The 25,564-nt window shown below is 45.7% G+C and overlaps 1 protein-coding gene across 1 annotated transcript in view; it reads right to left on the reverse strand.

Annotated features, from left to right (window-relative positions):
• sema3c (sema domain, immunoglobulin domain (Ig), short basic domain, secreted, (semaphorin) 3C) overlaps positions 1-20,559 on the reverse strand; it is a 30,756-nt gene extending 10,197 nt beyond the window's left edge. The window contains exons 1-5 of the mRNA XM_053414652.1: positions 20,397-20,559; positions 6,644-6,804; positions 6,025-6,087; positions 2,807-2,926; positions 1,082-1,172 (exon numbers count right to left, since the gene is read on the reverse strand). Coding sequence (XP_053270627.1) covers positions 1,082-1,172; positions 2,807-2,926; positions 6,025-6,087; positions 6,644-6,804; positions 20,397-20,532 — 571 coding nt within the window. The 5' untranslated portion in view covers positions 20,533-20,559. The remainder of the gene's footprint in view (positions 1-1,081; positions 1,173-2,806; positions 2,927-6,024; positions 6,088-6,643; positions 6,805-20,396) is intronic.
• Positions 20,560-25,564: the final 5,005 nt, after the last annotated feature.

The following is a 25,564-nucleotide window of genomic DNA, read 5'->3' on the forward strand; positions in this document are numbered from 1 at the left end:
CCACACCATGTGTTCGGGGAGGATGTGGGTTAAGTTAGGAGAGGATTTGAGGAATGTGGCCCTCATCCAACCTGGCTCGCTAAGGAGTGAGTGTCGACAGTGCTGGGGCGGCTGCAGAGGCTCCACAACATAAGGATTTTGGGGGGGGGGGGGGATGAAGCACAGATATTCATCGGGAGGAGACACTGTGTTGCGTAGCTAACTCTGAGCACCTTCCTTCCTGCCTCCGCCCTTCAGGTTCATCCACCGCCCTCCCCCCGGCTCTCGCCCCCTGCTGGGCACCTCTGAGGTCGCTCTCGCTCGCTGGCAGAGCTGCTGCTGCTGCTGCTGCTGACACGGCAGCGCTCGGGTTCAGGTGTCGGAAAGCGGAGCTGAGGGGGCAATGTGTCACCTTTTGGACGTTTCGACGGCAACCCAACACTCCTCCGCCAATCAGAGATCAAAAAGGTGGAGAATTAGGGAGGGGGGAGGGGTTGAGCTGGGCCCTGAAGAAGGTTTCAGCTTAAATGTTCCAGAATACGAACTAATTGAGCCAATGACGTCATTTTGGGCCAGAGTCTGTGCAGCAGCGGTCGGGGGGGATGGAGCTTTTATAACAAGGTGCCATTGAAACACAAGCTCAACCAATCACGAGTCAGTTTAAAGCTGTCAATCAAGATGTTTCACCTCGTTTCTATAGCATCAATCAACCAATTAAAAACCAAACTTTGCAGAAAAATACACCTGAAATGACAGATCCATTTATTTGATGTGAATTTCGACTTTTTTAATTCGGCCCATGTCCCATCTACTAACATGGAGGAGACGGGGGTTATTCTGAAGCCAGCCACCAGAGGGCGATCAAGACATTCTGACTCAACTTCTGGGGAGAATCCACCTTTATATACAGACAATGGTATAAACAGACAACTATCAAATACGTATATTCATAAATCACAACGAGGAATTCACGCCCCCTGGAGTTCACGCTTGGTACTGTCACTGCAGACGATGACATCACATCCTCTCCCTTTTTGAAGATGAGATTTATTAGATGAAGTATTCGGTGGGTTTTTAAGAGGAAGAGGAAGGAGGCACCTACTGAGCATGACGGAGACTGTGTTCACTTGGGGGTTGAAGGAGCACCTCCCCTTTCCAGATTCGGTCCTGGAGTCGATGTGAAAGACTTGTTCCTGTCGCAGAGAGAGAGAAGAGGAAGTCAGAGGCTTCGAGGACAGTTTTATGTTATTCGTTAGAGCGTCTCTTGGGCTCGGCTACAATAAAAACTGCTTGTTATGAGCGCGGCCAACGTCCCAGAGCTTGGCCACCGGCTCGACTTTCCATCCCTTTTGGTTTCAGGGAGGAACAAAGGGCGGTTGCAGGTCTGGTGTACGGTAACTGGTCCATGTGGGACGGTAAAAAAGAACATTCCTTCAGGGAGAGGAGGAGGAATTTCCCCCCGCGCTAATGTGTTGGATAGTCGTTCCTCCATCTCAGGTGGAAATGTACTGCTAAGTTTCAATCCCCCCACCCCCCCCCCCCCCCCCCCCCCCCTGCTTTTCCTCCCGTCCTCATGGTGGCGATCTGAACAGTCTCTTCAACAGAAGCAGCCGGTGTCGTGAGGCCAGAAGAATTTCTACCAGGAAAACGTTGCTGTTTGCCAAAGGGTTCTGGAAATGGACCGACTCCATCTGGTAGCTTCTGTCATTAAGTTATTTAACGTTGCAATTAATCTTAAAGACCTTTTTCTTAGTATGACTTCACCTGGACGTTTCCCTGTGCAGAATCATTTATGTGCAGAGGTGAAACTAGAAGAAGAATAAAGTTAAAACAGTTGAGAATAAAGTCCAATTAATTCAGAGGAAGATTATATTCTTATGTTTTACTGAAGTGCACAAATGTCTCACTTTGCATCCGAGCAGCTAAAGTAAGACACAACGTCACAACACACAAAAAAAAAGGCCGACACATGCGAATAAGGTGTCGGCTGCCGTCGTCCTATCAGGTTCCACAACAACATGAGAGTCAGGGGCACGTTCTCGGGGGCAAAGGTGCAAACTGTGAGCTCAGAGTCGACTTCTCGCTGCGGCAGCTTGTCACACTTAACAGATCCCTTCTCTTCAGACGCTGACATGTTTGAGCCCAGAAATTGCAAACAGAGCAGCCTGCCTTTCAAACAAAACCCCCGAATGACAAAAGGCACCGCGGCGTGGAAAGAGCCTGGTTGGGAGCTCTCCCACTCGGCCTATTAGTGTTTGGCAGCGGTCGGCCGTCTGCGGCTAAACGCTGTTCACTCGGTGAACACTTTCCTCCTGGAGGGTTTCCCTGCTCTCGCTTCTAGAGCTTCTAGAGCTTCCAGAGCTTCCAATCTGCCGTCCATCGTTTACACGGGAGGTTTTACTCATCCTGAGTCTCTCCTCTAACTGATCACAGGAACTAAACTTTGCTCATATAAAGTTATACAGTCTTTTAGTTTGTCCTTTTCATATCATACCCTGAAGATAAGTAAAAGAACATATATTTATAGTTTGAGATAGGATGTACTGGTTGTCATCCAGTTCTTTACACGTCCAGTAGATGTTTTATCCTCCCATCAACAAATCCCCCTGAGATTTTTTACATTTTAATACCACCACATTCTTAGATTATGTTTAAATTCTTATAATTTAGCAATAGAGGGGCTAAATATTCATACTAATTAAGATGATATTCATGCTTAACAGATAAGAAGAAGGTGTTCCCACATCCTGCTTCACCCCCTCTGGAGTGTGTCTCCTTAGAGAGTCCAGGACAGTGACTGTGTCCTCGTGTCCTCGTGTGTCCTCACCTCTGGTCTCCGTCCCCTGTTGATGAAGACGCAGACGGGACTGTACGCTCCGCTGCCGCACATGAACAGATGGGTTCTGTTGTACGGTTGCACCACCCGGATGAAGTTCCCACAGCCGTGCTGAAAAACAGGAATGAATAAAGAGAAAACAAATATAATTACAGCTAAAATGTTTATTATAAGGTCAAGACCGGCAAATATGACCGAAAGCTCAAGACAGCAGCGTTCATATCCGATTTATTTTGCCCTCACATGATGTCTGTTGCTTTATCAGTGTCTTAATTTGCTGACTCATCATCGTTTGAGGTGCAGCTACAACCCTTTAAACACTTTATCCAGATGTTTCTCATCCTCTTCACTTGTGGCCACTGTTCAGCAAACACGCTTTAATGTTATCACAATTTAAAAAAGGAAAATATATGAATAACACATGTTTCCCATCTGTTCTGCTGGAGCGGTTATAGCACCGTGTAAAAATAAAACGACTGTTTTCCTATTATCTAAATCTCAGCAATCACAATGTACCTAGCAGAGGACCGAGTCTGTTTCCTGGTTCGCAGCCAAGGTGAGATCCAGCAATCCAGAGCCTGTTTATCTGTCCTGCAGTATCGTGTGTCATGTGATGAAGTAATTCAAACTTCTCACTTGTCACGACGGTCACACAAATCGCACATGTTCCGAGATCTCATTGGTCTGGAATCAAAGGCCAGTGGAAAAAACAGTGTCGGTGTTTTACTGGACGTGACGCGGAGGTGAGACAGATTCCTGATGTGCTTCCTCCAACCCCCCCCCCCAACCCCGCAGCAGAAGAAGAAGAAGAAGAAGAAGAAGAAGAAGCAGTGCAGTGCTTAAAGGAGCTAATTAGGCCCAGAGCTTACAGAAAAACGAGTGGATAGAGGAAGAGAGAGCGAGGGAAGAGGCGGAGGAGGAGGAGAGGAAGACGTGTCCTGCTGGAATGGCAGCTGCTGCTCCACTGGGAGCCATCGAGGAAAAACAAGAGAACTTCCACTGTCACACATCCCTTCGTTATTTATCCTGCTCTTCTTTATCTCCCTCCATCCGTCCTCGCTGTCTCCTCACTTTTAATCACCGATCGATCTCGTCACGTCTCTCGGGCCTTCGCTGCGTATCCGATGTTAGCCTCACAGATACCCACGTAGCTCATCCTGCTTTCTTTTCCTCTCACGTTTCTTATCCACACACACGCGACTGCGCCGGATAAACAGCGTCCAGACTCGAGGCCTCGAGTTCAAGCGGCGATCGTTGCCGACTTTAGAGTGGAAGCTTTTGAGCGAGCAGCAAACACACTTGATTTTTCTGTACCCTGGCTCGGCACAGATTGTATCAGTGAAGAGGAACTTTATATAAACAGACAGGGAGGGTAAGAATAACAGAGGGATGGAGGGCTGGGATTAGAATGAAGAAACGTGCATAATGGAGGAGAGACAATAGAAAGACGATTGCAGGGGATCAAATCTGAGAAAGAGTCAGGACAATTGGATCTGGACAATATCTGAAGTTTGTCTTTTACATATACAGAACAAAGCAGGAGATTGTGTTGGATGGACGTGTTCAAAACAACAGAAAAAACGATAAAAATACGATATTTGCAACTTAAACGTTATCAATCCACTTTCGGACATTTTCCAAGGGGGCTGGCTTAAACAAGTTCCAGGAGAATGTCCAGAGCAACAGACATGTGCGCTCTCAGAGGCAGCCCCTCTAGGAAATGTCATGAGACAACTGCAGAGTCTGAAAGCAGTCCAAGAAAAGTTTTAAGACCAAAAGGTGGAATCTTTAGACACGGCTCTGACGGAGCAGCCTGCAGGAGAGGGGATGACCGAAGGGGAAGGGGGTCACTGAGCGGCTCCACACGAAGATGGCTCACCCAAATATTTGTGGGAGCCTGTCTGCAGCCGGCGGACGGTGACTCAGAGTAGCACAAATCACTCATTGACTGGAAACAGCTTCTCCTCTATTTCCTCAAAACAGTGTGGCTCTATTACCACAGCTGCTGTCACGGGGCGGAGGACAAACGAGCAGCGCCTGTTTCGTCCAGTGTGAAACTTCTTATTGTTAACTTGGGCTTTAGAAATCAGGCGGCTGATGCACGTGAAGATGCTCCTCTGAAAATAAAACCCCCTTATTTGATCCTGCTATTCCCCCGTCCTCTGCAGCGTCTATAGGCAGCTGTGCATGTTTCAGAACGAGCCAATTAGAGGCAAACAGAGGACGGAGGAGGAATCTGAGTCCCGCTGTGCAGCTTCGTTAAATCTGGCTGCAGCTAACACGTGCTTCTCAGAATCAGGCCCCGGTTGTGAAACCTCCGCGTCAACGAGCCGTGTCCCGTCTGCTTTGATTCTGGTTTGTTTTCTCTACCGCGGCCCTGGATCCTCCCACGCCACACACTCAGGTCCTGACCAGCCGCGGTGATGCCAGGAGGAACCCCGGCCTGTGGACATCTGCAGCCGGCCGCACATGTGGCTGGAGCAGGTCCACAGATGGGAAGAGGGAAATCCCAGGAGGTGCACGCACAACGCCTCCCCCCCCACGGCGGACCAACTTGGAGGATCTGGGAACAACCGGGCAAGACCTTTCGTCTGCATCCGGACCACGCCGGCAAAAAATAACAAAAACCAACACGAGGCCTGGTTTTCTTACCGCTCGGGATTGTTATGAAATCAGTTTTTCATTTGAAAGAGGAAGAATCTGTTATTTCTGCTCAATGTAACAGAGTCTTGGGTTAAAGAGAGGAAATACGACAAATCAGAAATCATAAAAACATGAATAAGTATGCAGAGTATAGTATTTCAGTTTGAGAAATGTTTTTTTTTTCTTTCTTTAACTGAAGCTTTAATGTTTGATGTATTTATATTCATGCATACTAGTAAAAAGTTTTCCTTTGGGATGATAAAGTATCACTTTACCTTTCAGAAAAGTAAGAAAACACATTGATAGTGATGTGGACTGTGGTTTATTAAAAACACATTTTCCTTACTAGATTGGATATTTAAAGTTTCCGATACCATTCCTAAAATATCAAACCCTTCCGATAAAGAAATGTAGCTAAGGCAACTGGGATTTGCTCCAGCTTTCCGTGCAACCCCTTACAGGACAAGTGGTGTGATGAATGGTAAAGAATGGAAAGATAATGGATGGAAGGATGATTATTTTTTGTTTGAATCCTAAAAGAAAGGTTTTGTAAAGTCTGTCCTTACCGTTGGGTCTTTTCCTGCCATTTGACACTCCTCTATCTTGCTGGTGGACGCCGGCCAGAACACCTGGTGGCAAAAGAACAAAACCTTTTAAACAAGCTCGGACATTCACCAGCAGCATATTGAGGTTTTGATTGTAAACTCTGTTGTAAGTGAATAAAACAAACGTTGTGAAAGTTCCTGTTTCGATAGGAGCCGACCCTGGGTTCTGTTAATGCGTTGTGTTTCTTTTTTTCAAACCCTGTAGAGGTTTTCGAAGGTCCAGCTAAATGAACATATGAAGCAATTTACTCATGGAAATGGATGCGGTGGAGCGCTCCCCCCGGGGGAAACCTAAATGCTTTTCCATCTGTTTATGCATTTCATTGCTGTCAATTACTCCGCAGATAACTGCTTCAGTGCAAACGCAACCAGGCACCGGAGAGCTCCAGCTTTTACACGGCTCTCTCTGAATACACCCCAAATGGTTCTGATAATGGAAAATGCACGATAATTTGCATATGATTGCTCAGATTATAATAATGTGTACTCTGGCTGTTTGATAATGGGCCGCACGTGTTGCTAGATTTAAACACCAGGGTCCCAGCGGTGCATTATAATACAACAATAAGCCCCCGCTGACCTTGAGGGAGCCATGGGAGATGTTGTTGATGTCCATGGAGAGGACGTGGTCCTTGCAGCCCACGTACATCCTGTCCTGGTCCTCGTCCATCTGCAGGATCCGGTAGTCCATGGCCTTGTCCGATATGCTGTAGTGTTCAAAGGACTGCGAGGCCTGCAGGTCTGAGAGAAAAAACATCCATTAAGCTTCTGACCACAATGAGGACGAGAGGTATTCTCCTCTTAGTTCCTGAGAAATTAAACCCGAGAGAAGAATCCCCCCCCCCCCCCCCCCCCCCCCCCCACACAAGCCGGCATTAATCTGACCAAGATCAAAATAAGAGATCTGGAAAGAAAAACTCAGAGGGAACCGTTTTCTTGACTTTAAGGATTTTGAGGCTGGTTCTTACACGGGAGGTCGACTGCTGCAAATATACATTTAGGGTGCAAGGCAGCAGGAGTAACAAGTATAATACAGATCATTATCATTATTATATACAGTATATATATTATTGTATCAGCAAATTTTCTCGTTCAAATAACAACCTTTATCCCTCTCGACCGATTAGGAAAAGACTTGTTATTCAGACCAGTTTGGAAATCAAGCTCAGCTGCAGCCACACTATTATACTTTTAAATCATATGACTGTTCCTGAGCTGAAGTTAGTGCGGATCCAGGATTTCTTTACACTTTTTTTAACATTGCGATAAAGGGCTTTTTGAATAATTCATGAATTTTGATGGATATAATCAGGCATATTTCTGGGACTGATATTTATGACTCTGTGCAAATTGGTGCGGAACCAAGTACAAGCCCGGAACTAGTGAATTTAAATGTATGACAGGGTTATGTTGGGTCTGGACAGAGGTATTTGAGTGCAGTTCTAGTTTGATATATGACAGGAACAGGATACGAGTGGTGTGATCGCTCCAACTAAACACTGTGGGTGCCAGAAGGTGAGCTGGACAGCATTAATAGAAATACAGAAATATAAAATGAAACTGAAAATGTGCAAAGTGATAAACCTGTGAAAAGACATATTAGGATAAAAGGATCAAGTCAATGCATCCAGATAAATCTGAAGACAGCATCTCCAGACTGGACTCCAGTAGAAGGAAGTATTTTCTTTATAGATGTTTATGTTTTCCAGATTCATTAGGATGATGAAATTGACACCAGCAGCCAGGTCGAAACATTGTGGACTGACACGTCGTGAACACAAAATAAATGGCCCCTGACATTGACCTCACAATGATTTATTGGTTTATTTATTCCCGTCCTGTGGCTGCGGAGAACTCGTTGGGAAAAAGGGAACTGTGAAGTGTACAAGAGTCTCTTCTACTCATTAAAAGCGGAACATTGTTCGCACACACACACACACACACACACACACACGCACACTCAGAAGTAAACATTCTCAGACAGTTATTTTCAGCCTATTTGCTCCAGAGGTAGAGAACTCTCCACCGTGCCATCAAAGAACTTCACTGTCGAAGTCAAACTCATGCATATTTATCATTTTTCCAATCTGCGCTGAGAGCAGGGGGTGTCGGGTGATGGGGGGGGGGGGACGTGGATCCACACCATCCGTTTCCTCCCCTCCGCTGATCCTCTCTGAGCTCTCTTTGTGTTCCCTCCTCTAATCAACAAACAGGTTGCCTTGCTTCAATGCCTCGGGCTGAAGTCACATTTTCATTATTGTGCGACGTACGCTTTTCAGGCTGGGGCCTATTATCTCGAAAGGAAAGTGGCTTTTCCTAAGCCCCCCCCCAACCCCACTCGCTCTGATCACAGGCCGCTGTCCGGCGCATTCGCCACATTAAAGCCTGGAGTGTTTAACTTTGAATGAAGAGAAGTTAACCACTTCAGGCACAGGGCGAGTTTCCCACGACTCTTCCCTCACTGTTTGCCATCTTTAGGCAATAATACGGTTAATGTCTTCAAGTGAGAGCGCTGAGGGGTATTTTGGAAAGTTTGTATCATCAGAGGCGAGAGCGTCATGTGCGGAGAACACACAACTCTGCTTTACCTGACCTGCCAGAAACTAAATTAGAAGTTAAGGTGTCCTGTCAAGCAGATGTGCGCTTAAGAGTAAATCTTCGAGAAAGAGAGATTGCATCGGGCTCACGCTTCAAAGCTGAGGAGACATCACAGAGCTCGCAAAGATTTATCCTTCACTGAAAAGGCTGCAGACACTAAAGGCCTCTGCAAACCATCAACAGGTCAAATACTAATTTGAGGCTAATCAAAAACACGCATTCTTCCAATTCCAGTCCAATCTATTTGAATCCATCTTCCCCCAGAATCAGTCCACGAAGACAGTGTCAGGAAACCTTCTTCGAGCACGATACTCCACCTCAGTTCTACACTATAACACACCAGCTGTCATTTAACAACATGAATTGAATGGTCCAAGCATGACTTGAGTTTTACAACCCGACTTTATAGCTCCTACAGGCAGAAGGAATCTCGAGCGGTTTAGTGAAAACCACGGAGGGCGGCGAAACGGGCAATCGAGGCAACCGCAGCTTTTAAAGTTATCTAACATAAGTCTGAGAGAAGGGCGAGAGGTGAGAGAGGAAGTGGCCATTAGGAAGTTTAAGTATTTATCCAAACTACATGATGGGAAACAGCTACAGAGGGTTTTCTAGCTGCCGTTAGCCTAGCTGAGTCACGGTTAGCACAAGAGAAAGGTAAGTATTTTAACTCCTGTGTCGTTTAGCTTAGCTGTGGCTATTTGAGCTAATGATAGTTCAATATTTTTATGTTTGCTAAACTTCACGTCTTTCAAATATCAACAAAATAATTCCATTTCCAAAAGACTATCAACTTAGCAGTACGCTAATTTAGCTAGCTAGCATAAATTGATAATTGACTCATACGTAATGAGTCCTGAAATGTCAAATAACTTAATAATTTTAAAAAAAATACGAGAGACAAAAAGATGAATATAGATGCTATAGTCTCTACAAATGCAATTGTTACTAATGCACTTTGACGATTTATTTTTGCTGTATTATGTAATGACTAACGTTTCTTTGTCGCGAACTGACTGAGTGTGTTAGTTTATCTTCTGGTGAGGTTCACCGACTTCTAACAGCCCCCCCCCCCCCCCCCCCCGCTCCCCACTGTTAACTGACTCTGCCATGACTGTTCACTCCTGACTCCTCAGATCGGTATCTGACAGCATTTATCCAGAACATTCCATGATCGGAGCACATTGTTGAGAGGGGCGTGGTGTTAGGTGAAATAATGTTGTTTAATATCGTGGTGAACTTTGTATTGTTTTGTCAGTGGGGGGGGGGGGGGGACAGGGGGGGACAGGAGACTTTCATGTTTCCCTCCTGAGGGCGGAAGGCCGGCTGCAGCAGGGTCGTGTCGAGTTCTTAAGACAAACCAAAGAATCCTTGGGACACCACATGCCTTCGGAAACACTATCTCATCCGTGCTCTGCTTTCAATCTATTGACTCGTGGATTCCGCGGCACCATGGACACGTCACAAAGTTCACATCTCCAGTGCACCTGCTCCATCACGGGCAGAGGAGCTGCTCAGAGCAATCATCAACATTTTTCAAGGGTTATTAAATATACGATCCGAGACAAAGTGTTTACAGACTCATAACTCTCATATGACGTCTTTGTAGAGTGTCTAACTTTTATCAGGTTTTTACACAACTGGATGTCACGAAAGGGCGATTTATCAAACCAGAAAACAAAAGCAGGAGCACAACTGTTTCTGTTGTTGTGTGTGTGTGTGTGTGTGTGTGTGTGATGAAGAAATCCTCTGGACCACATGTGGCTTGTTAGTCATGAGTTCATATGCATTCTTCAACGCTGACATCGCCCCCTCTCCCGAGACAGAAGTGTGTGTGGACATCATCACTTTGGCTCCGGCATCTTGTTTATGGATTTACAGTCTGTAATCTGTTTATGCTGAGGGATGAAATAAAGATAGTGGAGTAATAAAACTGTCCGCCTCGGTGCAAAGACGGTCTTCACTCTTATCTTTGTCCGTCTTGCTGTTGTCTTCGTTGCAGGCAGAGAAGCAAAAAGAAACTGAATGAACGCACAAAGGTGGCAGGGTTCGGGGGGGGTTGGCGACAGTGGGGCTTTTCTATTATGTATGGGTGCAGGTGGGCCTTACACCACCCTGCCGACCTCCCACCAGTCCCCAGTGCCGGGCCTTTGACTTTGAGCTTTGACCCATGGTGCCCTATTGGTCGGCTGGCAGACCGGTGGTGATCCGATCCACCCTGATCCAAGCGATGGACGGCGGGGCTCGGCCACAAAGGTCAAGGTGGCGTCTGGAGCGCCCAGGCTCTCCCTCTCTTTGATGCTGTGTGAAGCGGTCGAGCGGACGCAGCACAAAAGCCTTTTGTTGGCATGAAATCACGGAAGTCATTCAATATTAAACAGCACGTTGCTTCCTTTGCTGAAGAAAGGCAGAAAACATTACTCATGCATGTTGGTGAAGGGGCTGGGAAGTAAATTAATGAAAAAAGAGAAAGTAGATCAAGATTTTCTTTAAAAAAAGTGTTGATTAAAGAATAAAAATAACTAAAATAGAATGGTGTGCCCTCGCCAAGGCCCAACCGCCTCCTTTAAATTCAATCAAGCTGCACCAAATTACAAACACTGAAATCAGTTCTCTAAATAAGATTAATCCTGATCCTCTCATCAAGACACAGGAATAGGTTAAGGAAATTAGTGATAAAGTCAAAAATCTCACACAAAAAAAATTACTGGATCCGACCTTTTGTCCGGATCTGTGCCAAACTTTTAAGGGGTCTCTCTTGGCCCATGTCCCATCCTTCCCCTTTCCTTAAAGTCTGTCATGTTGTAGTTGTGTTAACAACCATCGAACAAACTGCACTTCAGTGTTGAAGATAAAGAGGCTGAAACATCCTCCTGGGAGACAGAAGACTGAATACAACTTTCTTTTACAGCTTAAACTGATCCTTTTGTGTAAAACTGGCGGAATGCCCCTTTACAAATGTATGCTGCCTTTCTTTGTTTTAAACTCACAATAAATATGTGTTTGACCTTCAATATCCGATTAAAATCCAATAATAGCTAATCTGGAGCGTACATTCAGTTTATTTGACTTTCCTCAACAGAAGTAGTTAGAAGTTTCCATTCTTCATCGAATGGTTAGAAAAAAAAATGCAATGAGTCTTTTTTTCTACGTTTCTGACATTTTAATTTTAAGTGATCAATCAATGATACAAATAAGCAGAAGTTGCAGCCATAGATTAAAGGGAAATCGGCAGAGGCGGTCTGGTGTTGTCACAGTTGGCCTGATGACGGCACATCCATCTTTTAAACATGTGCCATATGTCAAATGAAATTATCCGTGGCTGATTGCAGGTTGGACTTTCCAAAAACGTTAATGCAGCCTTTGTTTAACGACAGCAGAGCTAACTTCACGTTTTTTCCGCTGTCACGACAACTTCGAAGAAAAGATATCTGTTGAAAACTGCACGCTGTGATCACTGTGGCAGGTAACTCCACATCCTGTGAACCATGAGAGAGTGGATCGGTCACGGACACGGACGCTGGGTGTGTTAATCCAGAGAGGCAGCGTGCTATCGCGTCCCACAGAGTTAAAGAACATCCTCTTTTATGTGTCTGTGGTGAGAAGCCAAGTAGAAATAGAAAAGAAACGCCGGCAACAGGAAGGGACCTGTCATTGTGGCGGCTGTTTGTGTGGCAGCAATTAAAGCACAGGGGAGACTGCGGTGCTCTGGTGTGATTATGCAGCCACGAGAGGAAAGGCATCAACCACACGGAAGTGTTTCCTCAAGGTTTTCAATCCACAGGACTCTGTGACAGTCTAGACCTCCGAAACTGTTTGCATGATCCGATAACCAGGTTTTACAATAAATCCTCTCGCAGTAAACAACGCTTCCGTGGTTCTGATTCGGTGATGTCCATACAAGGAATGTTTTGTCGTGATGCCACAATCATAAAACGAGGATTCACAGCAGGCTGGAAAGAATGCTGGACCTTTTATTAGAGAGGCGACTGTAGTTTTGGGACGTGCCTGGGTTTGACATTTAAGAAGCATGCGCCGACTCACTGAGCTGGTGTTGCTTGAACAGCCCATGTTTCTTCTTCCAGTTTCTCAAGCAGCAGCTAGATGTGGTCGAACGAGGAAGGAAACGGTGTGGCACGATGGTTTATTCTGGAGGGAAATGTGGTGGCAGAAGAAAAACTGCTGAAAAACAGCTGTGGTTTGTCAGTTTCCCTCCAACTGGTTGCCAGTTTGGGGAGTAACCTCGTGAAAAATCCATCTGTGGAGACTTTTCTCCCCCGACAAGAGAAGGTGATAAAATCAGCGTGAAGCAACAGTGTGGGACGGCTCTGTCAGGACAGTAGCTTAGCCACTGTGAAAACAGGGATGAACAGCTCTGACTGGGAATCTGGAGTATTGGTTTTATGATTAACCCCAGTGCCTGAACACAAGCCAAAAAGGTCCCTGCACCTTATTAACACTTCAGGGTCGGACAGCGGGCCAATTACAAACCGACCTCGGTGCCCACGATGCAAATCAGACCCTCGTCAATTGGCTTTCTACCTGAAAGGCCGGCATGAATAAATTAACTCAGTGCTAATGAGGCTTGATTTCTATTCAGCTCAAGGAGAACCTGCTCTGTGGTTGTCAGGGGCAGCTGGTGGGAGGACCCCCAATCCCCCTGTCTTGATAAATATTGAGGCTGGGGCTTATACCCCCCCCCCCCCCCCCCCTCAGCCCCCTGCAATTAATCCATCCTCACAAGATGGAGTGGGTCTCTCTCTCCTGGAGGCCTGACTTCAAACCCGGTGCCAAATGCCATTGCTCTTTGTCCAGACAATGCTAAGAGCTCTTGGGTTCGGTTCTAGATGGCTGCACTTAGGAGACACAGCCCTGGCCCACTCATGCATGCTGCACCAGTAAAAGACCCGATCCCAGGCAACTGACGGGCGCCTCTCCAGATAAAAAATGACCCAATGGCGCAGCCAATCTATTTTCCCTGGGGGAGAAGGGGGGACTCAGCCAAAGGGTATACAGTAATAACTGGTGGCATATACCCATTTGGCAGAAAGGGAAGTTAAAGTTAAGGTGCTGTTTCAGTGTGAGCAGACCACCCAGGACGTCCGGCGCTGGTTGACAGAGTCGTCCGATTGTCTGTCCAACAGGCATGCTCCACATTCCCTGGCAGGCAGCAGGCAAAATGCAAACAGCATGCTCGAAGGAACTGTACGGCCACAACTTTTCATGGACAGACGCCAGCATTAGCTTAAAAAAGGAAAACTATAAATGCTGCGTCCGTGTCCCAATTGTCGTCTATCAGCAATCATCTATATCCAGACGTTCATAATGAGAATCATATGATACCGAATGCCGAAGCACTTATGCACGCGCTCTCTCATACTGGTTTCCCTGATGCAGACGTCGTATCTAAATATGACATGTGAGCCCCGGGTGTATTCTCCCCCTCGGCTCTGTGTATACGTCTGGGCAGAGTGATGTTATCCAGCACCAATGTCAACTCCTGGTCTCCGTGCACGGCTGACCTGCTGAGGTGTTGGATAATATTCCCTGTAGGGAGCTGAAACTGGAGATGACAACCGGTTCATCATGCTGCCCCCGACCGCCAGCTAGTTCTCATTCCTGATGCCCCAATTAGCACCTGGCCTCCCCTTCACATGTCACCAGCCGCTGGTCTTTGACACACGGAATCAAACTGTCCCGTTCACCTGCTGGCTTTTGGCCTTGACCCGTCACCTGCTGGCTTTTGGCCTTGACCCGTCACCTGGCCTCACCAGGAGCCTCCAGTTACCTCTCACAGTAAATCTGTGACTCCACTGTCTCAGAGAGTCTTTCGGTGCGAGGGGATTCAGCACCAGCTCCACCAGGTGGGACTCGTCTGGCGTCTTCAAGGCTGAAGCTGTGTCATATATTAAAATAAGCTGCACTTCCCATGTGGCGTGATGTCACTGAGGTCATGGGTTTGTTTCTGTTGCTGTTGAGTGAAGGTTGAGATTTGCTGCAAGTGCAACACTTACAAACGCGCCTGTTAGAAACGTTACTTACGCTTTTGATTGAGCTGCTTAAGTGTATTCAGGTCGTAAGACTGTTTGGAATGATGGAAATGGAATCAATGCCTTTTACAATGGACAGCTCAATAACCTCAGTTTAGAATATATGCACTTCACAACAGAGGCAGGAATACAAACAAACTTGCCTTAAATGGTTTCAAGGATCAGTTTATTGATTTGAGATAATGCCGACCTCCAGCCCAAAGGATTTCTTCCAGTTGACCTTGGCTAAGAGTTTCTGTCTTTTGTTCGTATTGATGACCATCGATTACCTTTCAACATGTTTGCCAGAAGGAATATATGAAACATTCAACAGGGGGAGTGAGGTCAGACGCAGGAACGGCTCAACACAGAGGCAGGAGGACGACTGGCTGACGGAGAGGCGGCTGTCAAACAGCTCATACGCTGTCAGCCCCCGAGGCGGTGCAAGCTGGAGCTCATCACATTCACCAACAACCCTCCTGCAGAAAACCCTCCATGCTGCGACTCAGGTAATTAGATAGAGATCACAGGACGTGAGTCTGGGGGGAAAATGCAAACTCATTCACTCAAGAAGGAGCTCTCCTCATGCCGTGGACACAGCAGCATTCAGAAGACACACATGCATCGCTAACCTACAGCTATTTGCAGCATGTCTCTGTGTGCCCTCGCTGACAGCTTCGACAGGCCCGTGCTTCTGCCCTCCCAGGAATTCTCCATAACCACAGAGCATCACTAATTCTACTTCACAGGCTCTGTTATGTTTACCACTGGAAAAATAGAGATGCTAATGTTCAGTTCTATTGTAAGAAAGAGGTAGAAAAGAGTTAACCTGAAGGCACAGACTAAAGACCTTCTCATCAGCCTTTGACAGCATTGATCTTTGACTCTGTGACCTTTGTCTTGACCCCAAAAGACCACGGCATACCGTTAACCGTCCACGTCAGATGCCTGTTTCACTCAATGCATTCAACAGCCCATTTAAAGAATCCTTCAAAGGGCTAGGAAGTGATATGCCTCATTCTAGAAGAGGAGAAGACCTGCGCATCACATTATTCTGTCTTCCACTCATTTTGGTTTTAAAGCTGGGACATTACATCACCTAGATGTTGTTGTAAAATAAGCGAAGACTCCTTTTTCAGATTAAAGAAATGCTTTCAATTAAATAATAAGAGATTCTGATATCTCAGGATTCCTGTGGGGTCTAAAAATCTGATTGTTAACAATATTAAAGACATATAGTTTGTCTTAAAGCTATTTAGGTAGGTCTTAATTATTTAAAAGGTGTGTTAATGCTATTTCTGTTGCTATTTCTTTAAATCTTGCAAGAGAAATCCTTTACGATACAGATTATTATCAACTGTCTCTACTTTCTTCTGTCTCTGCCTGTGGTTGAAATCTATGGAAACCCTGTATTTAAAGTAACTGCGGCACCAGCTTGTAGATTTAGTTTCATAACTGTTACGTAGCTTGCAAAGCTAAAAACCACATAGTTTCAACAATGACTCGGGAGAAAGTTAAACAAGCGAAATTCAATAAAGTCGAGGAATGCTCACTGAGGCTCTTAGTGCGAGCAAATACACACAATCTCTCTCAGAGTACACGGACACACACTCGCTGCTGAAAACCCTCACCACCGAGTGGACACGCTTAAAAGACTGACGTCCGACTGCAGCGTCTGAACTCCAACTTTGAATAATGGGGAGCGAGTGGAGTATCAGTAGTAATGAGGCATGATGAAAGGGCGCAGGGATCCGGTGTATCTGCTCTCTGAGGTCTGGCTCCTGGTCGCCGGGCCTGGTTCTGTTCAGGTCCGTGTGGCGAGCGCTAATTGAACCGCACACATCGTCCTAATCAATGTTTCCTGCGTGTCCATAAAATCTACATTATCCACACGAAAGCGCATGAATGGCCCCGTTCACTCTCAAATAAACATCTTTAAGGGCTCGACCCACGTACTGTATGTATTTCTGTATTGAATCCTGGAGGTTTGCCAGAGCAGGGTGAGATCGCTGATGAGATTAAATGATCCTGATCCTGAACGCAGACCACGAAACCCAGCTGCCAAAACTCTATGGGAAAAAATGAGGCCCCGGATTGTTGATCCACATATTCCAGAAAGGAATTTTTGGCATCGCTGGGGCCAACTGCGGATACAGTAGCAAAACTAATAAGCTGCGTATTGCTTTACAGTATTAGACCAGCAGGGGGTAATATGGCAGTGTTAATACGATACCATAACAGAACAGTAGCTCAATGTCTTTGGTGAGGCTGTACGTTGTCTGAGCAAACAAAAGAAGTATTGAAAAATCAGAAAAGTTAAAATTAACAGCAGTACCATGTTAACACTATCATCACAGACACAACTCACTATTAGTGTTATTAGTTCATAAGGCGGGAAATCGATATTTGGATTTCAGGACAGATATGTTTTCTTAGTAAAGGAATATAAACTTTTGTTTCCTCCTACTACAAAACTTTGACATTGGTCAAAATAAGCCAAATATTAAATCATTATCTTAATGTACTCAACAATAGCCTCAACTTTAACCTGAATTAAATTGTCTACCATTGGGAACTTATTGACTAAAAACAATGATGCTTACGATAATTGACAATTTTTGATACAACACAGATTTTGTATGGTACTAAACAGACATCAAGTTAAATTTCCAGTCCCCACAGTCCAATATAATTTGACAAGTAAGTACAGAGGGCTACACCTTCTTGTAGCCAACCCCAAACCATTGGAAAACTCTTGATTGCTAATTGCTAACAGCTTTCGGTAGGGCTAGTTATTGACGAGGCTCCGTGAGACCGTGAGCCCTCTATGCTAACGCTAATCATCTAAGAAGTAACATGTGGAAGCTTCATTTAAATTGGCAGATTAGTGTAATTGAGTCAAGTTTCTGTCGGAGTCCAATCCGGATAAAACGTTGAAAAGCTTCTGAATTTCCAAAACAAGCCAGACATCAAAATGAGACCACTTCTGTTATTATCAATAAATATTAACAGCTTTTAAAAGGCTGACACACTCTCTCAATTTAATCCAAATGTCTGTGCACACGATCGCATTTCAGCCTCGTTCTTAAACAGTAAATACATCAAACACACCATGAAACGGGCCAAGGCAAATGTTGAGGAGTTATTATCTTTTATCAGAACAGTGCTGCTGCTGTGAGCCGGTGTTTATTATCCGAGGCACGGAAGAGAAAGGCACTGCTTGAGGGTTCATTATTTGGGTAAGTTGCATTTTTCCCTGTTTATTATGCGGGTTTTAATTGTGGCTTGGCCGCGTTCGCCCACAGAACCCACGAGTAAGCAGAGCGAGGCCGAGAGGAATGTCCGAGACAGCAACTTCTCCGCAGGTCGGGGGGGCTTTACGCCGGGAGTCCCACGAACCGGCCTTACCCCTGGTTTGGATTTCAGCAGCGACACAAGGGGGAAAACAGGGGTGAGGATATATCCAAGCGTCCGGATCCATGTACAACACGAGCGTCTGACTCGCCAGTTTATTTTCTTGGTTTAGTGAGTTCCAGCTCGGGTTTTCACATCTGGCGGCAGAAGAATTCACATTTTTGGCCACCCGGCAGGTGCCAAAACACCTGCGCTCTCGTCCCCCACTGGGACAACCGCCCACCGTCCTCCACTTTGACTCGCCGTCCATCTTCCTGGCTGCTTTGGATGGAGCCCAGACTCCCTGAATTCTTCCCTCGGTAAAGAATCCAGTGTTTAAGCGAGAAAGGAACATCCACCTCGGGCCTTAAGAGTCTCCATACATCTGGTGCTTACCCATGCTGAACTCTCCCCTGCAGACAGCGGGAGTTATGACCCTCATCCTCCTCAACTCGAAAATGGGTATCGACTCATACGTCGCATTTCTTTAAGCTCAAGTGCTCGATCCTGAGCTGCGGCACGATATAAATTTACAGGGAAGTCGGCTGTTTATAGCTTTGGATACACACCCTGCTACTTTACAGCCCCATCGTCTGCTGGGTCTTGACTCATAAATTCGGCTAAATGCATTCTTCTAATTACAGCTCAATAAAAACAAACACACATCCAAACTCTCATTAAGACCGAAGTCTAAGAGTCAGTAAAAGAAATGGGTGCTCTGCAGTCTAACTCTCCTTTTATGGTGCCCCCCGAGGAGATGCACGCTTACAGTAAATACATGAATCGAATCTAATCTGCACATCAGAGGGAATAACGTGTTGCAGGATTACAGAGATCGTATCTTCAGCATTGTGACCTTTGACCTTTCAGGATGGCTATTTGGAAGACTGAGGAGCGAGTGGATAACGTGGCTCGAGTTCTTAAAACCAGAGACAGCGATGGTTTCCTTTCAGGCAGTCAGTGGTTTGGGCTTTTTATTTTCCCCCTCGGCGGTTATTTAATGACTCACACAGCGTGGAGAGCTGAGACGGAGTGGACCGGCTGGGTCAGACATTCGGAATGAAACAATAAACAATAATCCGAGAAAAGAACAAAAGAGAAATATGCAGGAATGACAGTGTAAGCGTGCGAGGAGAGAACGAGCCCGAATTTGGGGAAATACGTGGCACATGGGGAATATTGAGTCTCAGTGTGAGGACGGAAAACAAAACAGAAATGCGGCTGCTTCAGCTTCACATTGTTTGACTTCTCTATCTGTCTGATTAAGTGATGGATGAGTGACAGTCTCATCTGCTCTGTGAGGCCTAATTAGAGATGTTTAGATTCCATTTTTCTCAGAATTCCGATTTGGATACCTGGAATTTGCGTAGCACCACCATCCGATAAGAATAACAACTAAAAACAGCTGTATCCACGAACCCTGCATGTAAGTGATGATTGCTGTTATTGTACGGCCTATTGCTGGAGTTGTAATTGGCAACACAAGCGCCACCCCCTCAAGATGGAAGCCTTGCCTACGTCACCAATCTGGCTAACGCTACTCCACCGTAAATCAATTCCTGAAGTAGAAGGGATTTCCAGGAAAAGAAGATTGCAGCGTTATCTGGGTGAAACTAATATGCTCCGAAGACATGGTCCATAGATTTGGATACTCGCCGAAGCCTGATCCGTAATCTTCGGTATTACCGGTTATCAGAACATCTCCAGGACTAATCAACAGCAAGAGGTAGTGGGAGGGGATCGGACGGCTCATCCACACCAAACCTTAACCTGCTTACCACAGAAGAACACTCTCAGTTCAAGGGATCATCAAAAATTCATAAAATAATCCACGTCAAAGAAATTAAATAAAACAGTAGATTCCGAACCAGAGGCAGCAACAATACCCACGGGCCCTGTAGCACAGAGTGCTGTGATTAAAGTTTAACTAGGAACAGATCCAGGGACAGTCTGATGAGTAGCTCCACCTCCTGCAGAGCTTTGACTCTTTGCTTACACACAACAGGAAAACGACTGGATGAGGGTCTGTCCAAAAACAAAGCGTCCAGGCCTGAGGTGTGTTTGAGTTGGAGAAGCCAAACTATTTATTATCCCCAAAAAAAACCAGCATCGTTACACAAGATCTGCAAAGTCCGAGTAAGCCGTTATTCCATTATCACGTAGCCGCTGGCTAACCTTGATTATCGACCATTTGTTTAGCATTAGCGCTAAACACATGCGGCTCCAGTGTAATCTCCCTCCATCTGGGGCCAGTCACAACAAGCGGACAGAGGCCGTGTGGACGGTTCACAATCATCTCCACGTGTTTCTTCTTACCTTCGAATGTGAGGAAGACTCTGGGCAGAGGCTGGGGGAGGCAGGAGACCTTGGTGGGGAGGAGAGAGAGAGCCAGGAGGGAGAGAACCACAGCTGACACCAGAGGTGGCCCGGCCTTCACCTCCGGCCCGCCCATGACTGCGCCGCCGCTCGGGAACCACGACCGCTCACCGCTGCCTGTTGGAGAGAAAGTCAGGGACATGGTTTGAAAGTTTCCCCAAACTTTTTGATATCATACTCTTGCAAATTGACTTAAAAGACATTTTGATTTATTCCTGACAAGCCACTTCTTCGGTGTTTCTGCGAATGGAAAATTGAAACACAACTCTCCTTGTACCAGAAGAGCTTTGATGATTGAAATCTACTGGAAACAAACCTGAGGACATGTCTAAAATCTGCCTAAATATAGTTATGGAATTTTGTCTTGCATGCCAGGGTCGTACTACACATTGAAATATTACCATGTTGTCATTTATCAACTTTCTGGCAGAGAAACAAGCTATAAACTCAAAGTCAGTGACTTTTTATCACCTTATACCTTCTGCGTCAGGGATAAAGTAAAAGTTAAGAAATAGGCTGCAAGAGAATTAACACACAGGATACAACAATGATATTTACAGCCTTAAAAAATGTATGTCTTGCCCAAACTGCACTGAATGAAGACGCCCTGTCGACCGGAGCACAACATGTCGGTCTTACACGTCTCTTACTATATCCTTGCAGATGCACCCCTCTTAAAAGATGGATGAGTTAAATCTGCACAAAAGAGCTGCCGGAGAACCTCTCCACCTCGGCCTCTCTCTTGTTCCTTTTCTATATCAGGACAGGGAGGAGCTCAATAATTGATGGTGGCAGGTAGTGTGCTGTACCTCCTGCGATCCAGAAGTCCACTGCTGGAGGAACGCTCTGCAGTTACATCTGCACTATACAGATGAGAATGACCCTTTTCTTTTTTAACTTTTAATGCCACAAAGAAAAAGAAATGTTTTTCAACAAGAGGCTGGATCCCGGCTCTCATGGCTTATTGATGTGCGCTGAAAAATTGATGGAGCACCGGAGATAAGAAAGCTGCACGTTTGCAATGAACATTTCAGTCTCGGGGTGTAGCTTACAAACAGGTTGAGATACGGGGCGTTGTGTGGTGAAGTAGAGCGTGACTGATTTACAGCAGAGGCCCGGACTTCCTCTGTTCAGGTGCAGGAGGACGACATGTGGAGGAGGAGTGCAGAGGAAAGGAATCTCTCTCTGGCTGCATGAGGAGGAATGAAGCAGCATGGGGTTTAAACCAGCCGGCTGCTGTACTGCAGCCCCCGTCTTACTGCATCTCTCACACACACACACACACACACAGACACAGACACACACACACACACACCCTCCCCCAGAGCCTCCCTCAGCTGTCCTGAGCCCCAGGCTCAGGACAGCCCTCGTCCTGTTCTGGCTTCTGTCCCTAATTCTGACAGGGCTGGTTCGCCAAACATTACAAAAAACGATGTCTCCAATGTCCTCACTTGCCTCTAGTGGTGTCTCGTCATTGCACAAAGCTTTGGTCCTTATTTTTTGGGTTAGTTTGGATGTTTGCAAGCGAGATAACAGAAACAATAAGTAGATATCCACAGAACTTGGAAGGCTGCAGCGTGAGTGAGGCAGGAACTCAATACATTTTGGTGCAGATACAGGATTTTTTTTGTTTTCCACTTTCTTTGCCATTGCAGCATTTTATAATTTACATATTGTGAAAAATCTGGCTTATTTAGAGAACTGATATCCATGAGTTTGTGTAATTTGTTGCAGCTTGATTGAATTAAAGGGGACTGATGCTGGAGGTTCGTGCTCCACTGATTCTAGTGTGATAAGAGTTTTGAGGTTTTTCCAAAAAGATGCAGCAGTTGTGGATAAGCACCGGAGCTGTGTGCGGCCTTACAAGACTTTTAACCAGTTCTTAAGTTAATCATTGTCACTACTCAACTTAACAGAGTCCAAGTTTCAAAATCCACATTTAACAAAAGGGTCATTTAAAGTTTGACGAGATTTTTAACTCTTTTGGGAAAAAGACCAATTTCTCTGGTGCACATTAGTTCCAGTGCAAAACGCTGTGGTCTGTGAATTATCCTCAGAAATGGGTCTGGAAAAAAATTACATCCGCTTCATTAATTCCATATGTTTATATCCAATGCCACAGATCAGTGCCAGTGCAGTAAATAGCGTATTGTCATTTTATTTATGGCAACACGTCAGGGTATGGACCGGGGGGTATGGACCATGTCCTTCATGGCACGTCACATTGTTTACTTTAACCACAAGCTTTTCCCCTAATCCTAACCAAGTGTTTTTTGGGGGATTTTTGAAATTGGACGTCGTGAAAATAAAAATGAGTCCAACGTGGGGATTTGCAGAACGGTCCAGTGTTGACATTCTCGTCCGGTGACAGGCTCGAGATACCGCAAATTAGGAAAAATGGCATAATTTTAATAATTGAAGTGGATTGCCCCCCCCCCCCCCTTCAGACTGGGAGACTGGGAGAGGTGGGTGATCTCCCCGGCAGAAGCTCTGGCACGGAAACGTCGGCCCCACAGCTGCTGAACTCATCATCCGGGGAGTTAGTCACCTCCCGAGCGTCTTGTGACATCTCCACCAGATCAGGTTCAGACACTTCCTCAGTTTCACAAACGCCTCGATTTCTTTGATGATCGTCACACGAGGACTCTAGCGTGTTCGCTCGGGAAGCCCCCCCCGTGTAATGTTCTCCCATTAAGAGATGCTTCCCAGTTTGTCAAATAATCGTCTGGAGTTCATCAAAATCCAGAAATTCCAGCAGCGACTCTTAGCATCTCTGGAAAGGTAATTAGATGCTTTTCCTCACGGGAGGTCAGGGAGACAGTGTTGTATTTCCAGTGTAATGATAATTATGTTTATTGTGCGTTCCCTTGGTCGACAGCCTGATGAGTTTTCCATCGCACTTTCTCCTCCACCAGCGCTGCTCAAAAACTAATATTGATTGATATTGATAGCAGAGAAAACTGCAGAGCTGTACAAGCAAATCCTTTTTTCCCCTTCCCTTCATTTTTCCAAACTGGCTCAGTAATTGTTTGGCGCGTGTTAATGCTTTAAACACATGAACACAATTTGGGGACAGGAAATTGAAAGAGAAAGTTCCTCTAAATTTAGGTTATGAGGGATTAAATTGTTTTCTGATTTGTCACTCTATTTTTTTGCCCACGAGAATTAAAACTGAAATCGTAAACAAGCTGCTCCCTGTCCCGTCTGTGAGAGAACGATGTGTGTTCATACCACACCCTGTCATTCAGATGTCAGTGGATCTGTTACACTCACACACACAGACACACACACACACACACACACACGCCTACCGGGCACAGCAAAGAGAGTGTGTGTGTATGTGTGTGAGAGTGTTTCAAGTATCAAAACTTCAAAACCAGCATGTGGATCTTGTGATGGCAGCATTCAAACCCTGTGATCTAAGACAATCCTCTTTCACATTCACAAATAAGAGCCTTTTTTATAGTAGAAGACAAAGCTTGGCTTTTTAAAAAGTTTTTTCAGCTTTCACCAGACAGCTGCAGCAAAGTCATGACTCATTTTTTTGGACATTTATAGACAGTGCAATCCAAATGAGGGAAATCAAGCTGTGTAGCAAGTAGAATAACACACAAGTGAAGATTGAAGATTGAGTCAGTTTATCCTCACTGGTGGGACCCTGCACCTGTTAAGCCTGAAGCCCACCAGCCCCTCTCTGCATCCTACCTCAGCACAGAGCAGCAGATAGACCCTGTCCCGACAGAGACAGGGTTTAAGATCAGTCCTCGGACCAGGACTCACCTTCCAGGAGCTCGCTCCAGTGTGGATCAGATGTGAAGAAAACCAGGTATCACACCAGGTCCTTATTTATCCCTTCCTTTCACAACCACCTTGTTTCCAGTCTCCTCCAGTGACACCACAGAAGAAAAATGCAGCTATTCCATCTAAGTGCTCACACAGCAGGCTTGACTGAGAGAGAGAGGGAGAGGGAGAGAGGAGGAGAGGAGAGAGGGAGGAGAGAGAGAAGACAGAGAGAGAGAGAGGGCTGGTGTCCTATTACACACTCTCCAACTCAAGCCCCCGTCCTCCCTCTTCTCCTCCCACCTACCCCTCCCTGACATGATCGTCCTACCCCCCCCCCCCCCTCCCTCCCCTCCCTCCTGTTAACTACATGTACAGCTCAGAACATGAGGTGGACGACACGTACCTCTCACACACAGACACACACACAAACACACAAACACACACATACACACACAGAAAGAGAGAGAGAGAGAGAGAGAGAGGGAAGGTGAAGCCGGAGAGTTTAAACACAAAATTTAAAAACCTCTAATTTCACTCCATGACATAAAGGAAATCAAAGTTTGATTCAATTTCCATTCACAAATACAAAATTCTGCTCATATTATTATTTTAAAAATCTGTTTACTTGCTCCAATGTTCAGGAATCCCCTCACTCTCCTCAGACTGTCCTCTGCTGCAGCTCCTCTTTTCAGCCTCTGTCTGAAACACGTGTTTTCAGCTCCTGTTTCTTTAAGACAAAGTGCTGAGGGGGTCTTAGATGTCAAAGTCAGTCGAGTCCATCCTCTGGGTTTTAAGGAATATTCAATACTTCTGTGAGTAGTTGTTGAAAATGTTTCAACCTTGACCAGTGTGGTGGACTTACCACCAGAAACCACACAACCATCCCCAAGAACCACATACAGCTAGCACGGCTAAAAAAGTGCTGATCTGTCCCTGTATTCCCGACATTCCCTCTCAAACCCGCTTCAACCATTTAGCACGATCAACTGTCGTCCTCGTAAAGTAAAAACAATCCTCATCCGATGTGGTCGACCGGGAAAAACAGAGGATTTGGATTTGGTTTTGTCGACTGAAGCACAAACCAGAAGCATGCAAACCCAAACTTGTACATATAATCTTCAGCCCCCTTTGAAAAAAAAAATGGATAATAATAATCCATTAAATGGGCTCATTGGAGTTTAGAATGAAATCCTGGACCGAGCCAAACCTGCATCAACACGATCCCTGGTTCCAAAACAGACACGGCTTCCACACGAGCCCAAACCAGAGGAGTCAGGAGTCTCGGCCGACTTGGCTCGGCTGGAAGAACCATCGCCGCAGATTAA

Source organism: Pleuronectes platessa, chromosome 22 (genome assembly GCF_947347685.1).
Source record: "Pleuronectes platessa chromosome 22, fPlePla1.1, whole genome shotgun sequence".
NCBI lineage: Eukaryota > Metazoa > Chordata > Actinopteri > Pleuronectiformes > Pleuronectidae > Pleuronectes > Pleuronectes platessa.